Source organism: Bombus vosnesenskii, unplaced genomic scaffold (genome assembly GCF_011952255.1).
Source record: "Bombus vosnesenskii isolate JDL3184/JDL3185 unplaced genomic scaffold, Bvos_JDL3184-5_v1.1 scf7180000014082, whole genome shotgun sequence".
In the NCBI taxonomy this organism is placed as follows: domain Eukaryota; kingdom Metazoa; phylum Arthropoda; class Insecta; order Hymenoptera; family Apidae; genus Bombus; species Bombus vosnesenskii.
Window position 1 is genome coordinate 169949 of NW_022883359.1, and position 18329 is coordinate 188277.

Here is an 18329-nt window from a genome sequence, read left to right on the forward strand (position 1 = left end):
CAGCTTCGCCGTCGACATCCATAAACCCTCCAACCTGTGCATCATCCGCAAGTTTAAATCCGATATCCATTAAATTACCAGATCTTCGGCTCCCTAACTTTGACGGAAGCTTAGAAAAATGGAACACGTTTTATGATACCTTTTCCTCCACAATCGATAAAAATCCTAGTCTCACTGACATATTGAAATTCCATTACCTGCAGTCCGCCCTGCAAGGAGAAGCAGCCGATTGTTTAAACGCGTTACCCCTTAGTAATGTAAACTACAGTCAGGCTATTGCCGTTCTCAAGGAAAGTTTCGAATGTCCACGATACACAGCTTTCAGTCACTGCATGGCAATAATTGATTATCCAAGGATAACCAAGGAATCTCCAACGGAATTAAGGCGCTTAGTCCACACATTTAAACAACACATATATGCATTGAACAAATTAGGAGAATCCTACCCCGATACCAGTGCTATGCTCAACAGCCTCATCCTCTCGAAAATACCACTAAGTATCCAAAAGCAATGGGAAATGACGCTGCCCAACAACGAGGTGCCTCCGTACATTCAATTACTAAACTTCCTAGAGAGATTAGCACGAAGCTCCAGACCGATCACCACGGTCAGACAAACAAGAGAATCACCGGAACAAACTACTCCTGTCCGTCAACGCGCATCACGAGGGCATGTACTTACGGCGACACAGGTTACTCCAACATGCCCCACCTGTCAAGGACCACACCCCATTTGGAGATGTGACACCTTCAAAACCAAATCCCTTCGCGAACGCATTCGGGAGGTCAAAAGGGCATCACTATGCCTCAACTGCCTCGGGAAAGGGCACACAACGAAGCATTGTTTCGCAGGATCATGTCGCGTATGCGGAGAACGACATCATACAATGCTGCATAGGACAAAACGCCATTCAGGGTCTCGTTCCAGCACGTCCAGCCCGAAATCTTCCCCATCAAATAGCCGATCCACAACACCTTCTTCGCCACCCTACGTATCACCCACTCGTCGCAAAAGGCACACAACAGACCACAGATCGGAAACACCACGAACAGCCGCGTCTGCAAGTCCACCGCCCAGTGACAAACGAACACACAACCAATGACGCCGACGATCGACGACTCCGTTCATGACCGAACATATCAAACCAATAGCGTCCGAATTACTGTCCAATGATCTAGTCATCACAGCGCAGATTAATATTTTGAATGATAAACAGCAACCAATCCGTTGTCGAGCGTTGCTCGACACCGGATCCAGTATGAACTTCATTACCGAGGAATTAGCAAAATCGTTAAGGATAAGGCAAAACAAATGTTCGGTCCCGATCGGAGCTCTAGATACCTTGACAACGACCTCTAAGCGACACATCACGGCCACGATCACTTCCACTGACGGTACATACACGCGGACATTAACGTTCCTTATCATTCCAATCATATCAACCTTAATTCCCAGCGAACCCATCGATCGTTCGACACTTGAGATACCAAAAAATCTCAAATTGGCCGATCCACGATTTCATTTACCAGCTCCGATAGATCTACTATTAAGCTCAGGTTCAACACTCGCGTCGATGTGTGTGTGACAAGTCAACCTCACGCAGCCAGACGAGCCTGGACTGCGTCTGCAAAAGACGCGATTCGGATGGGTAATCGGGGGGAGTCCAACTTCCCAAACCGCTACAAACATATTTCACACATCCACGACGACTTTACAAGCAGACCTCGCGCGGTTTTGGGAAATCGATGAAGGACCCTCAATTAAACATATCTCAGAGGCAGATCGACGATGCGAAGAACACTTCCAAGCCCACACCCGACGCACCAGCGAAGGACGATACATCGTCGCTCTACCTTTCAACGATCAGCTTCAGTCACTCGGATCCTCTAAAACGCTGGCGAGTAAACGACTCGCCTCACTCAATCGCCGATTCCAGCACGACAAACGCTTCGAATCAGAATATCGAACGGTAATACAGGAATACCTGGCGTTGGGACACATGACGAAGGTCAATGACAACCACTCCGACGACAACGGATACTATTTACCCCATCATGGCGTGACCAAAGCATCGAGTCAAACCACCAAACTCCGTGTAGTTTTCGACGGATCGGCACCAAGCACTACCGGAACCTCCTTAAACGATACACTTCACACAGGACCCAAGTTACAGGAAGATTTATTTTATATATTAATTAGATTCCGCGCTCATCAATACGTACTCACCGGCGACATCGAGAAAATGTATCGGCAATTCCTCGTACGACCAGAGGATCGGAAATATCAAAGGATATTATGGCGCAGCGCGAGTGGAGAAACAGAAACATATGAGCTTAACACTGTAACGTTCGGTTTATCCGCAGCCCCGTATCTAGCTATTCGGTGCCTCAAGCAACTGGCAGAGGACGAAGGACATCGATTTCCACGTGCAGCACAGGTACTGCAGCGGGATTTCTACGTCGACGACGCTCTCACCGGAGCTGAAACGAAGGACGAAGCCCTCACGCTCAGAACAGAACTCACCAATTTACTTCAACTGGCCGGCTTAAACATACGAAAATGGGCGTCAAACGATAATGACTTATTACACGGACTCTCCTTAGAAGAAACAAATCACCAACATTTTTTGGGCGACTCGCAAACCTTGAAGACGCTGGGAGTGTTATGGAATTCATCCGACGACTCTATTCTTTACTCGGTCGAAGTCGGTCACGCCGTCTCGAGTCACGAAACGAATCATCAGCTCGGAGATTGCAAAAATTTACGATCCGCTCGGTCTGCTCGCACCGGTGATTGTTCGGGCCAAGATGCTACTTCAACGAATATGGTCGTCGAAAATCGATTGGGATGAATCACTTCCGATCGAGTTACATACAGAGTGGGAAAGGTACTATGCCCAATTACCCTTATTAAACAACGTCAGGTTCCCACGCAAGGCAATAATCGAGTCCGCAATGGAAATTGAACTGCATGGTTTCTGCGATGCCAGCGAAAAGGCTTACGGAGCCTGTATTTATCTTCGAACCCTTAACACCAACGGCCGTGTTTGGACCCAACTTTTAACCGCAAAATCGAAAGTCGCCCCACTCAAGTGCCAGACCATTCCTCGGCTCGAGCTGAGCGGAGCACTCCTTCTTACGTCCCTGATGTCGACAATACAACAAGCCCTATCACACAAAATTACTCGAACTATCTATTGGACCGATTCGACTATCGTCCTCCATTGGCTCAATACATCACCTCACACCCTTAAAACATTCGTCGCTAACAGAGTCTCCGAAATTCAAACAAAAACCAGCATCCGTGATTGGCGCCACGTTCCTACCGACGACAATCCCGCGGACTTAATATCACGCGGCCAAACACCCGAAGAGTTTCTGCGCCCAACCATCTGGCAGCACGGTCCTGCATGGCTCTACCAGTCGGAAGGCTATTGGCCGACATGGGCGCTAACACCGCAAATTGAAGTACCGGAGCAGAAGGGGGCGATTTGTCTGTCCACAAACCCCCCCGATTACTGTTTGTTGCAAAGGTATTCATCCTGGCCCAAGTTGATACGAATCATAGCTCGTTGCCTCCGTTGGAAACAGAAAAGGAACCGAGCGGCACCCCTAACCGTTACTGAATTACGCATAACGCACAATAAACTGATAAAATTGTTGCAAAACATCCATTTCTCCGAGGAAATTCGCACACTCCAAAAAGATCGGAACGCGGCGATAAAGGGTAAGCTCACGCGACTCAATCCGTTCATAGACAAGGAAGGAATATTGCGAGTCGGGGGTCGACTCAGTCATTCGTCGATGACCTTCGCCCAGAAATATCCCATAGTATTACCTAAGTCATCCGTTACAACACGCATCATAGACCACGAGCACAAGATCCACATGCATTCCGGAACGCAGGCTACGTTATACGCAGTAAGACAAAGATACTGGCCCGTTGACGGTCGAAGTCAAGTATGGCCGGGCGATCAAAGGCTGCGTCCGCTGCTGCCGCGCTCAACCACCGCCGGTAGAATACGTGATGGGTAATCTGCCGGAGGCGCGAGTAACGGAATCTCGCCCATTTACAAACGTCGGCGTCGATTACTGCGGGCCGTTCCACATCAAGGAAAAACGAGATCGTAACCGTCGTCAGATAAAAGTATACGTAGCCATTTTCGTATGCCTAGCAATTAAAGCGGTACACATCGAGCTCGTTGACGATCTCACTAGCGAAGCCTTCATCGCCGCTCTTCGCAGATTTATCGCTCGACGAGGCTATTGCTCCACCATCCATTCTGATAACGGCACCAACTTCAGAGGAGCAAGCAACGAATTACGAGAGCTTCACGATTTATTACAATCGGACGATCACAAGGAAAAAGTAACCGCATTTTTGGCCGACAAACAAATCGAATGGCGCTTCATTCCCCCTCATTCGCCGCATTTCGGTGGGCTATGGGAAGCAGCGGTGAAGTCATTTAAACGCCACCTCAGGCGTGTAGCCGGCAACGAGTTACTCACCTCTGAACAATTGAATACTCTTATCATAGAAATAGAAGCAGTCCTCAATTCCCGCCCGCTAACTCCTATCTCCACCGATCCAAATGATCTCCTAGTCCTCACTCCCGGACATTTTCTCATTGGCGATTCACTAATGTGCTTACGTGATCGAGATTTCAGAGACATTCCATCGAACCGACTCTCCAGATGGCAGCATATCCAACAGCTTAAACAGCATTTTTGGAACCGCTGGCATAAGGAGTATTTGAACGAGCTAACCAACCGCAATAAGTGGAGGAAGGGTGGACACGGCATCCAAAAGGGCACAATCGTCATCCTCAGAGAGGACAACGTTCCCTCCATGCATTGGCCTCTGGGCCGAGTTATCAAGGTTCATCCAGGCGCCGATGGTGTCATCCGGACAGCTACAGTTCAGACGGCAAAGAGCGTTTTGGATCGGGCCGTCAAAAGGCTTGTCCCACTGCCAATTCAACCCGATCTCGAGAAACCCGAACAACTAGCCACCGAGACGAACTAAGATGGGAACTTCAACCACATCTCGCTAATTTGATCGGTACCCTCTCAACGGGGGGAGGATGTTACGCCATGCGGCTTGCCATAGATCATATTCTTCACTGTCGGTCGCGGCACTATAATGTCGCAGACGGATCGTCGCGGCTGCCCGGCAAAATAAACATTGTAGTGGCAAGCGCATGGTTCATTAAGCAGAGCGACCTCCAGAAACGTCGATTCGTGGCCGTTATTTGATCTGGCGTAAAAGAAGGTGGCGTGATCCGAAGGTAGTGGGGGTCGCCTTCCAGAAAGAATTAGAACGTTTCGAGAAGCCAAACAGTCTACACATCTTTTGTATCGCGCATTCCATAGTAACATTTCCTTTGTTGTTCCATTTATATTTTATAGTTAATAAGTTGTGCAATAAACATTAATTTAGTTGTGTTGATTCTGTGAGATTTCATTGAACTACCCTTATTGTCATAATCGAAATAAGGGAATCGATCACTTCGTGGCGTCGATTGTTCAATCGTAACGAGAACTTACAACTCTCGTTGACGTGATATCTCGCGATCGCGTCTCTCCGCGAATGATCGAAACACCAATATTGGAACATCTGTTTCTTCGAAGCTGTATATACTATTCTTAAATTTGGTTTCGCAAGAGATATTTTTACGCGATCCTGCTATTTTCATGATATAATGATCGTATGTGATTATGCACCCGGTTTTACTGCTAATTAAGCTTGGTTGTCTAATTTCTAGGATTTTATGTGTCTTACATAACACATCGATTTGTACATTTTTCGCAGGAATAATAATATAATGGTTTTCCGTCTGCAAATGTACGAACGTCAATTCTTCCAGCTTGAAGACAGCAGTCGGGCAAGTTTTGACTGTCAGTCGATTATTAATTAATTCTGATCTGCATTCAGGTGAATTGATTCTATTGTGACTCGGTTGAGTTCTTTTACAGATGTGGATGATTGCTGTTCGCTTACAATATTTATTTAAGTAGTGATTATCGGCAAAGGTGTATTGTTCTGAGTCGATTAGTATCAAGTCAGTTTCTATTACAGGCGCAATGAATACAGAGTTTTGTTTAGAACGTATCGGGTAAATTTTAGTTATTTTCCATTCATTATTTTCCAAAAGCGGCACGGTTATTGTATATATGAGTTTGTTATCTCTTATCCATACCTTTAGTTTACTTAGATCTAGAACTAGTTGAAAGTTTTGAACTGAAGGTTCGGTATGGTTAGTCATAAAATTTTGTCTCGTTATTTGATCAAGTGTTTTTAAGAATATGTTGGCGTAATTTAATGGTTTTACTACTAGATCGCTTTTAATGTACTCGGGTGTTATGATAATCCATATTATGGTCTTCTTCCTGAAAGGTAGGGTTTTAGCCTGTTACCGTGGATTCTTTGCGTGTGACCGTTGGAATATTCGATAAGATAGGTGGGTGGATTGGATGAGAGGATTTCTGCAGGTCCTAGCCATTCGTGGTCTAGTTTGTTAGTTTTGTGATCGTTATGTACCCATACTTTATCTTTAACTCGGAATATCGTCTGTGTTTTCATAATTTTTCGTACTTGATCTCTTTGATATCGCTTTTTGTTAGATTCGGTAATTCGTCTTGCTTTAGCTATATAGGAGTTATGTCGATTTTTCCAGAGGTTAAACAATTGTTCTCTAGTTAGGCTAGGAGTGGTTGATATTGAGGATGGCATGTTAGCTTGTCGTCCAAATGTTAATTCGAATGGGGTATGCCCGGTGGTCTCGTGTACTGAAGTATTATATCCCATGCATATTAATTTTAAGTTTTCATCCCTGTCGTTTTGTCGGTCGGTGGTACAAGTTCGAATAAGGCCCTTTACTACGGCATGCGTTCGTTCCAGGGATCCGTTAGATTGTGGATGGAAAGAAGTGGTTTTTATATGTCGGATTTTGAAAGCCTTTTCAAATGTGTCCATCAATTTACATACGAAATTTCGTTCCATGTCCGTAAGAATACTTTCTGGTGCGGAAAATATATATACATAGTGATCCAAAAGTTCGTTAATGATTGAGTTGGCTGTTTGGTCTTTTAAGGGTATGAGGATGAGATATTTGGTTAATTGATCTTGGATAGACAGGATAAACTGATTGTCCCGCTTGGTTTTGGTGAGAGGTCCGAATATGTCCATTGCGATTTTGTCATTAGGATTAAGGGGTGTGTCAGTTATTATAAGTTGTTCTTTGGCCCTGATACGATTTAGCTTTTGTTGTTGGCAGGTTTCGTAGTTTTGTATGAATTCTGTAACGTCTTGTTCTAGGTTCGTCCAGTGATGGTATTCTTGTATTCGTTTCACGGTGCGGTGTATACCTAAGTGTCCTACTATTTCGTTATGATTTTCGCGTAGTATCGTTTGTTTTTGTTCGTTATCGTAGTCTACTGGCGGATCTTGTCCAAATATTAATTTAATTTGAGGGAATCTAGTTGTTAGAAACCTCAGCATAAGTTGAATATTTACCTCTTCTAACGTGCTGAAGCTATTGTCGTTTATTCCTATTTGTAAGCGTCCGGTTCGGTGTTTAATAAAGTGTTTGGTTAATCGACGCAACCAATGCTGTTCGTTAAAGTCTCCTAATTCGGTCTTTGTAATTTGTTTAAAGTGTGGTCTGTTAGGTTTTTGAGTTATCGGAGCTGGGGTGATATTGATTTTCCAATCTATATACTCGTCATAATAATCCGGGTTTTCTACATTGGGTTGGATTTCTTCATTAGTGATAGGATACAATCGGGATAGAGCGTCTGCAGCTGTATTTTCTTTTCCTTTTTTGTATTCGATTTCATAATCGTACTCCTCGAGTCTCAAACGCCATCGCATGAGTCTCGATGAGGGATCTTTAACATTCTTTAACCATTTCAAGGCTTGATGATCACTTTGAATTTTAAATTTTCTACCAAGTAGGTATTGTCTTAATCTTTTGATTGACCATACTATTGCCAATAACTCTTTTTCGGTCATGGAATAATTTTTTTCAGGAGGGTTCAAAGTTCGGGATATATAAAACAGCATGGATGTCCGTCTTGGGAGAGTATTGCTCCTAACCCTTCGTTACTTGCGTCTGTTGTTAATGTGAATGTTTTGTCAAAGTCTGGATATTGTAGTACAGGGGCTTCGCAGATTTTTTGTTTTAGTGTGTCAAATGCAAGTTGTTGTTTATCGGTCCAATGGAATGAAGTGTTCTTTTTTGTGAGATCTGTCAGTGGTTTCGCGATTCTAGAAAAATTACGTATAAATTTTCTATAGTATCCAACGAGTCCTAAGAATGATTTTATGTGGGTCGCGGTTTTTCGTGTTTTAACGTCTTTCACGGCTTGAATCTTTTTGAGATTAGGCTTTACTCCCTCTTTTGTTACTACGTGTCCTAGGTATTCCAATTCTGGTTTCAAAAATTCGCATTTGTCCGGTTGTATTTTTAATCCTAAATTTTGTAGTCTGTCTAGTATAATAGCTAGATTTCGATTATGTTCTTGGACGGTGCTCCCGAATATTATAATGTCATCTAGGTATACAAAACAGTTATTTCCTATTAAGCCCCGTAGCGCGGTATCCATCATACGTTGAAACGTCGCCGGTACGTTTTTTCGGCATGCGATGTTAGTGGAAGTGACCTTGTGGGGTTGAGAATGCAGTATATTTTTTGGAATTTTGCTCCATAGGTATCTGGTGAAATCCTGACGAGAGGTCTAGGGCTGAGAAAAATTTAGCTTTGCCTAAGTGATCGAGTATTTCGTCCGAATTTGGTAAAGGATATGCGTCTTGGTCTGTTTGCTCGTTTAATTTTCTAAAATCTATAACGATTCTCCATTTTTGTTTGCCTGATGCGTCTAATTTCTTTGGAACTACCCAAATTGGTGCGTTATATGGACTGTCCGATGGTTCTATGATTTGTTTGTCTAACATGTCGTTGATTTGAGTCTCGATTTCTTTTTTATGACATTCGGGCGGTCTATAGGACTTGATGTTTATAGGTTTGTCTGTCTTGAGTGTGATTGTATGTTCTGTCCAGTTAGTACATGGTGATGAGTCTGTTTCCATATTATAAACGTCTAAGTAATTGATGAGGATTTTCTCAAGAGGTTCTCGAAGTTCTGGATCAATATGTTTGGTACCTATTATTTGTGCGAATTTATTAATTTGGCTTAGTTTATCGGGTTTCTCTATTTCGTTTGTAATGTGACAGATTTGCTTACCAGTGTTGATGAAACATACTGCTGTGGGCTTTCCTTCGATGTATTGGGTTGAAATTAAAGTTTCGCCTGATCTTATCTTGCTATCGGTTTTCTGGAATGGTAATATAATTTCGTCTAAGGTTAGTTTATTGTTAGTGACGCTGCATTGGTACTTTGTAAGGAATGGGAGTCCGATTATTCCATCTTCGATTAGAGGAAAGTTGTAGGGACTACGTGGAATTGATGATTTTTCTTGAGCATGGTTAAATTGCAAATTTTGTTAGTGGTATGTTTGTCACTTCCCATTAGGAAGGTCTTTCGGTTAGAGGTTTGGATGTTTAGTGAGGCTTTTTCTTTTATAAGGTTGATTCCTGCTCCGGTATCGATGAGGAATCTGGCTCTTCCTCCGTCTCTTCGTTGCAGTACGATTGATAGTAATCTTCCAGTGGTGGTGCAGTTGACTCGAGGTAAGCTTTCTCTGGGTTCTCCGTTGTTTGGTTTACTCGAGGTGGAATCTTTCCTTGGTTGGCGAATGGAAAATTTCAAGAGTAGCAGTTTTCGGCTGTGTGTCCAGTTCGTAAACACTTCGGACACTTCGGTTTCATGCGGTCGTCTAATGGTCGGCTAGGTAGCTGAGCAAAAGATTGTGGTGGTGGGTGTGGTAGTAGTTCGCTTGGATACTAGTGTAGTGTTGTGAGATTGATTCTTTGGGCGGTTGGCGACACGATTTGCTTCCCGTAACCATTGTTTTCTGTCGGCTGCTAGTTGTTGGGCAAGGATCAGCTTCTTTGGATCGCTAGATACTACCATCTGTCTCCTATCCTATCTCGTATCGTAAATTGAGCAAATAGGTTTTAAGTGCTTCGCGTTCATCAATATCTATAGCTACGCGTTGTTATGTTGGTGTGCCGTTTTCGTTTTGAACTGCGTAATTTAATTCGTTTAGCTGCTGTCAGAATCTGGAGTTGAAAGATTGTACACTTTCTGTTGCCCCTTGTTTTAAATTCTTTAATTTGTCCCTACAATTGCTAATAGTTGTTGGTGTCAATACGTGTTGTGTTAAGCATGAATATAAGTCTTCGAACGAGCTGATTTTTAGATATCGTATGTTTCGTTTCGCGTTGTCGGTAATCCTTTCGATGAGTATGAGATCTAATAATAACACTCTGTCACTTGTCTTGCATCTAGCTCTTGCTTTACGGACCGATAAAATGAAATCTTCAACGCCTACGTCATCTCGACCTCGTAGTGTCTCGACAGTTCGTATGGCCTTATCTGCTTCGAGGCCTCGATCTTCATTGTAGTTGTTTCTTGGTTTAATCGCGGCGCGGTTAGATACGGCTCGTGGTCTTTGTGAAGCGTTCGGTCCATCAGTTTCGTCATCAGTTACATTATCAGCAGCAGTTTCTAAATGGGTGTTCATTAGCGACTGGTCGGTCTTGGTATCGTATTTTATTTCCATGGTTTTTGCAAGATCGCGTATTTCTTTCGAGCGGTTACTATCACTAATTTATGCAAATTCCTTTATATTTTTAATGTTTTGATCGGTGCTATTTCTAAAGATCTTCAACTCGTGAGTTAGGCTTTCAAATTGTTCAATCAGGGTAGCGATTAGCTCGCTTTGTTTAGCGGTACTCTTGTCAGTTGGGTTCATGCTGAGAAATATGACACTTTCGGCGGAAGAAGAGTCACTATCTTCAGAACATATTTCGGGTTTACGGTTTCGATAATGTACGAAAGCCAGCTTACCGAGATTCTTTGTAGATCCTTTCTTTTGATCAAGGAGGTGACCGTGGTCCTTCGCAGTAGAATCCGTAGAGTTCCCGTTGAAGCTTCCTCTTGATGCGTTGAATGGATCCTGGCAGGAATCGCCAATTTTGTCACGTCGATTCGGGGTAATTTCACGTTCCGCACGTAAGGTGAGAGATTTGCACTTCAATTATGATCGTTATTACAAATTTTATTAGAAACTGACAGAGTAACGATACAGAATGTTTTAACAGAACAGAATAGAATGTCGAGTACACTGACTTAGGAGGTATTTTTATATCAAGGGTTTAGTTCCTGTGGAGGGGTTATCGCTGGATGCCGGACACATAGGGATTCCGTTACTGCTTAGTTACTGTTTTGATGGCTAAGGTATGCGAGATATAATTTTGCTTTCGCTGCATTCCCACGGTCACCGTGACATACTCGTCTCAGAAACACACCTCACAATAAAAAGCTACATAAAAATACCGCACTACACCATATACGACACCAAACATCCCTCGGGGAAAGCACACGGAGGGACGGCAATAGTCATAAAAAACGACATTAAACATCACCTACACAGCCAGGTCAGTAAGGAACATATACAAGCAACCACCGTTACCGTACAGACTAATAGCAACCAACTGCAGTTGTCAGCAGTATACGTACCGCCGCGACACAAAATCACAACGCAAATGTGGGAAGATTACTTCCGACACTTAGGTGACAAGTATATTGCAGCGGGAGACTATAACTCAAAGCACACACTATGGGGATCAAGAATCACCACACCTCGAGGCAGAACCTTGGAAAAATACATCAGAAATAATAACCTCAATATATTATCCACAGGAAGACCGACATACTGGCCGACAGACGTGAGCAAAATACGTGACCTGCTAGACTTTGCAGTTACAAAGGGACTAAACGCAAATAAACTAAACATAGCACCCAGCCTCGAGCTTAGCTCCGACCATACGCCCATAATAATTACATACAGAAACAAACCAATACTTTACAGCAGCACAGAGAAGCTATGCAATAAAACCACCAAATGGCAAACATTTAAAGAAATAATTGAGAACAAAATCAATTGTAACATCCGATTGAAAACACCTGAACACATCGAACAAGCAGTAACAACACCTACTGAAACTGTACAAGAAGCAGCATGGGCAACCACTATACCTGAATCAACCAATAGACAAACAAAAATAATTCCGCCAGACATCCTCGAAATAATTAGAGAAAAAAGAAACGCGAAAGCAAAATGGCAAAAACATAGATCAAAAGAAAGTAAAAAACACCTAAATATACTTGCAAAGGAAATTAAAAACAAAATAAAAGAACGCAATAACAATGAATTCACAAAATTCATAGAGTCACTATCTGCGCACGAGAACTCCAACTACACCCTATAGAAAGGCACAAAAAAGATAAAGAAGACAACAAAAATGGTGCCAGCAATCAGAAGAGCAGACAACACATGGGCAAGAAGCAACTAAGAGTAAGCTGAAGAATTTTCCAACCACCTATGCAACACATTCACATCCCAACACAACATCAACAACAGCAACCACAATAGTCATACGGACGAGGATGCGCTAACTACTAGTACACCAACTGACAATTACTACAACATACCCAAAGCAACAGCACAAGAAATCAGAAACATAATTGAGAAAACAAAAAACAATAAAGCACCAGGGATCAACCTAATCAATGGTAAAATTTTAAAAAACCTTCCTCCAAAAGCGATACGACTAATCACAATAATTTACAACGCAATATTAAGAATCCAATACTATCCTAAACTATGGAAACTAGCACAGATCATAATGTTATCTAAACCAGGCAAAGACCCACACCAAACAACATCTTATAGACTGATATCACTACTTCCCGTGTTTTCCAAAGTACTAGAAAAAATAATATACACCCGCTTAAAACCAATAATAGAGAAGGAAAAATTAATACCAGATCACCAATTTGGATTCAGAAACAAACACTCCACGATAGAGCAAATGCACAGACTTACAAGTGAAATAATTCTAGCATTAGAAAACAAACAATACTGCACAGCCCTCTTTATGGACATCGAGAAAGCATTTGACAAAATAAACCACGAAAGTCTACTTCAATCAATCAGAAAACAATTCCCGGGGCAGATATACCATTTAATTAAATCTTACTTAAGCAGCAGAACCTTCGTAGTAAAAATTGAAGACACATACTCTGAAGTTAAAGACATCAAGGCAGGGGTTCCGCAAGGAAGCGTCTTAGGACCAATTCTATATACACTATACACGGCCAACATACCAACAACTTCTAATAGCAAGATACTGACATTCGCGGACGACACAGCGGTACTAGTCAGGCACACTGACCCTGCGACAGCAGTCACATCACTACAAGAACATATCACAAAAATAGAAAAGTGGCTTCAAGTTAAACAAATTAAAGCAAACTCCGATAAATGTAACCACATTACATTCACACTGCGAAAACAGATACCTCCAAACATTATATTGAACGGCACGCACAAAATACAAACAAGGCAAGTCAAATACCTAGGACTCCACTTAGATACACGATTCACGTGGAAACAGCATATTAAATCTATAATAGACAAGATACAATTAGCAAGGAGACAAATGTATTGGTTAACAAGTCGAAAATGCAAACTAAGCATAGAAAACAAACTAAAAATATACAAAACGATCATAAAACCAATTTGGACGTACGGAATACCACTTTGGGGAACAGCAGCAATGAGCCATATAAGCAAAATAGAGACCGTCCAAGCTAAAATTCTTAGATCAATTGTAAACGCCCCATGGTACGTTAGAAGCGAGGACATTCGGAAAAACCTGGGAATACCAACGGTCAAGGAGGAGATTAGCAGATGTGCAAGAAGGTACAGAGAAAGAATAGCAACGCACCCGAACCGGCTAGCAGCGGAAACTTTCAACAGAACCATAGAAAGAAGACTAAAAAGGAAACACCCAGCAGATCTCACAAAGGATATATCTTAACAAACACGAAGATGGTACCCCATTGGGGGTAGCCACCCACATCATAATCAAACAGATAAAAAATTCTACCAAATGTCCAAATTGGACAAATTGTGAATGTGAAATTTTAAATAAAAACAAAACTTGATCGACCATTGATTTATTTAAGGTAAATATTTTATACAATTAAAGTTATACAATTTTATACGATTTTATACAATTTTATACAATTTTATACAATTTTATACAAAGTTATACAATTTTACTTTTATACAATTAAAGGTTATACAATTAAGTTTATACAATTAAAGATTTTACTTAAGTTATTCTTATATGAAACAGATATGTTTAACCTATAATATAATATAATATATAATTTAACCTATATAATAGAAGAATATAAGATATAATTTAACCTATATTATTGCGGTACACCAAACATATCAAGCTATATATACAGGGTGGTTGGTAACTGGTAGTACAAGCGGAAAGGGGGTGATTCTACGCGAAAAAAGAAGTCGAAAATATAGAACAAAAATTTTTCGTTTGAGGCTTCGTTTTCGAGAAAATCGACTTTGAATTTTCGCTCGATACGCGTGCACTTTATCACGTCTCGTTATAACGGATCTCACTGTAGATCGTTGTCTCGATGGAAAAATTAAAAAAAAATTAAAAAGAAAATTTTTTATTCTATATTTTCGACTTCTTTTTTCGTGTAGAATCACCCCATTTCCGCTTGTACCACCAGTTACCAACTATCCTGTATAAAAGATAAATAGAAGAAATCGTAGATCTAGACATAGATCTAGATCGTAGATAAGACGTAATAAACGTGGAATATGTATTAAAAAATACGGGATTTATGTTCTTAATTCAATTATATTTTTATTAACTGTGTAGATAGGTTCGTACTTTTTTTATCTAATACTAATACACGACAACCTAGGGATATGTACAGAACTGAAGAAAATTAAGCAATAAAATACCTATTTGGGATTATTGGTATGGGCCTACGTGACGATCGATAACGCTGAACTTTGCAATTTTCATAGTTCAGTTTGCGATGCGATATACTAAATTTGTTTAATTTCTATCCTTATTGCACAAGGTAATAGGTTTCAAAGTTTCATTTTTAAATGTAAAATATTTTCTTTTTCCTCCTTTTTTAATTAAAAGTTACAAATTTGCCATATTGTCATAGTACTTTTTTACCACGTTTCGTCATACTATATAACAACAACAAAATTTCTTGTCTATAAAAAATGAAAAGACATCGCAATGTAAATATTATATTAACAGGAAATACGTTCAAACAGTGCTTAAAGTCAGAAAGCGGTATGAGCTAGATTTCAGGTGTATATGAAAATTATATATATTTGCAAATATGTATATACAAGTTTATATGCTCTTCTTATATTGTGGTCTTGTAAAGTTTCACAGTAAAATTACAATATCAATTTGTTTATGTTGCAGAATAAATAAAGGTAGCACCCATATATAGATCCTTATGGAATCAGAAGATTGAACTGCCAAGACTGTTTCAAATGTATTTCAGCAGTAGTTAATGACATCCATATTGCTCATATATCACTGTTATTTTTCATAAGTTAAATTGCGAGTATAGATATAAAATTGTATTAGATATGAAATAACAGGCAGAAAACCACTAATATTGATACATAGATTTTAAACCATACTTATGCTATACAAACAACAATTTTTCAATGCGTTAATATATGTTAAAACCTATCTTTATTTGTATTAACATTAATATAATTTAAGCAAGCATTGAAGTATTGAACATTTATTTACTCTTCTACTTTTTGTCATAACTTATATGTACGATTATTATTATCATCAAATGTACAATAATGTACACCTTCATGAATTGTAAAAACTTTTAACACGCCAAGTGTATCCAGTGAAATTATATTTTAATAATCCAAAATATGTGAAGCGCTGATGGATTATTTTGCTTAAATATGTCAACATTTCTTTTATAAGTGTAAAAATATTACAACATTGCAATGTTAAACTTGAGAATGTTCTCTTTTTATGTAGATCAGATCGCTTTAAAATTATTTTTTTCTATATATTGTGAAACATTGATTATGGAATTCGTTAAGATTTTAAGAACAAGACCAATTTCATTGATCAATGATTAACAGAAGAGTGTGCTTTAATCATGTATGTTAGATAACAATCCATTAAAAAGTTTTAGCAAGCGAAACAAGATATATCCTGAGAATACTTTGCGAAATTCTGAATGTTATAGCTATAAATTTATTTATAACTTATAAATAAATTACGCTATAAAGATAATACAATTTTATATTTTAACACTATGTTATTAATTTTTATCAAAATTTTCTTATTTAAAAGCATTCGATAAAATTCCAACAAATAATGACAAAATATTGTAACTTAATTGTATGCATCAAATATGTAATTCAATATGATACTCTTATAAAATAATCGTATCTCAATTTTAATTTCTGCATTTATCTAACTTGCTTTAATTTCTCAGGGTGCTCAAAGTCTTCGGATCTCCAGAAACCTATCTACGGATTTCGTGTTATTCAACTAAACCTATTCTACTTAAGGTAAATCATTATAAATCTTCTCTTGGGTTGGTATGGTGACTCTTTTTTTATTATCTTTATTACTAAATGCATATAATCATGCGTTCTCCTTTTTATTATGATGGATTTAAGTGATGTATTGCGTGTCTTTACCAATGACTGCTTACAAATGGCCACGATGCTGCTCGATACAATAAGCGGTGTATTAAAAATATAATTAAAAACATCGAACCAGCGGAGTGAGATCTCTATTGATAACGTGCCGCCTGCGTATAAAGAAGAGTAAAAATCACCGTGGCCTTGTCGCGATTGGCGGTTTAACTCCAATTTAAAATTGTTTGTGTCGTGCAACCCAACTGTTAACGCCACTGTCACGTAAAATAACAAAATAAAAAAGAAATTTGAGGTGAAAAATAAAAAAAAGAAAACTTTATTTTTTTTCTAACAACAATACACTTTAAAATCCACTTCCGAACTCTAGGCGTGACTTTCTAAGACTGACTCTTATGATTTGACTTTCGATCGGATCCGATTACTTTATTTTGTCATCCCTCAACATCCTCATCGTCCATGCATTTGCTAGGCGTTCGCGACCGTTGCCACGTGCTCTTTCTTCTAGAATCTTCGGTGAAAGGACCGTTGAGATGTTGATGGTTCATTAGGCACTTCGGCGATATACATTGTTGCCGAGTGCCGCCACATCTTTATCTCTATCGTCAGTCCATCGGATTTGAAGTATGCCGGTAGTGACACCACCATCGCAACCTTGGGGGTTGATCGCGCCATTTCGTTTAGCGAATGTTTTTCTTTTTCTCTTCTAATTAGTTAACTATGGTATGGTATGGTATGGTATGGTATTAGGTAACTAATTAGTTACTCGATATTATTTATTTATTTATTTTTTAATTCTTTGGTATATAGTTTACATAAATATGACGTATTCCTAAAAACCGTTTTCTGTGTCCAACGAACTCTCGTTTCCTATACAACCTCCCCTGGTTATCTTGCGCACGCGTAACATTCACGTACCGTTACATGCGTTGTCATTCCACACTTTTCGTATTCTTCTTTTTATACAATTACTTGAATATAGAATTATAGAAAATGTTAAAAAATACAAAAGTACAAAAATATAGAAAATATAAAAATAAAAAAATACAAAACTATCAAAATTACAGAAACTCTGATTAAACCTTAGTACTTATATTCTACATTCGTTTTGTATTACATATACATCTTTTATATTATATATATGAACCAAAATAGAATATATAAAGTATATTTTATATAACATGCTTCATGTCCCACTTTTTTCTCAATCATCACATTTTATTTCAGACAACTTCCTCAAACTTTTCTTCTGAATCTCTACTAAACTGCCTATCATTTTTTGCTTTCCTCTTTTTCTCCCCCCCCCCCCTTCCCCCTCATACGAGTCGTGATCAAAAACATCGTTGGATTTTTCTCTTATTTGAGAAAATATTTATTTGTTCGTCTATATTTAAGTTATTCCCTTTGAATATGTTGAAGTAACTACTTCATGAAAAATTCTACATCTTTATTTATGTATATCCGTGACCTAGAGTCCTCTATTACGCAGAAAATAGAATTTAGTGAAACAAACGTATTCTAAATAAGGAAAGGTCCATATTATTGTACCCTTGAATACACATTTGTTTTGGGTTACAAGGTCTAGGAACAAAGAAACTAATAAATAGATTTCTATTTATGTCGCTTGTAGCCTTTCCCTAAGCTA

General features: G+C 39.5%; 1 protein-coding gene and 1 pseudogene across 1 annotated transcript; both read left to right on the forward strand.

Moving 5' to 3' along the window:
- The first annotated feature begins 518 nt into the window (after window positions 1–518).
- LOC117239499 lies at window positions 519–1502 on the forward strand (annotated as a pseudogene).
- A 1453-nt stretch (window positions 1503–2955) lies between these two features.
- Window positions 2956–4035, forward strand: LOC117239500. The gene has a single exon (XM_033505104.1). The coding sequence runs from the start codon at window positions 2956–2958 to the stop codon at window positions 4033–4035; it is 1080 nt and encodes a 359-aa protein (XP_033360995.1).
- The last annotated feature ends 14294 nt before the right edge of the window (window positions 4036–18329 follow it).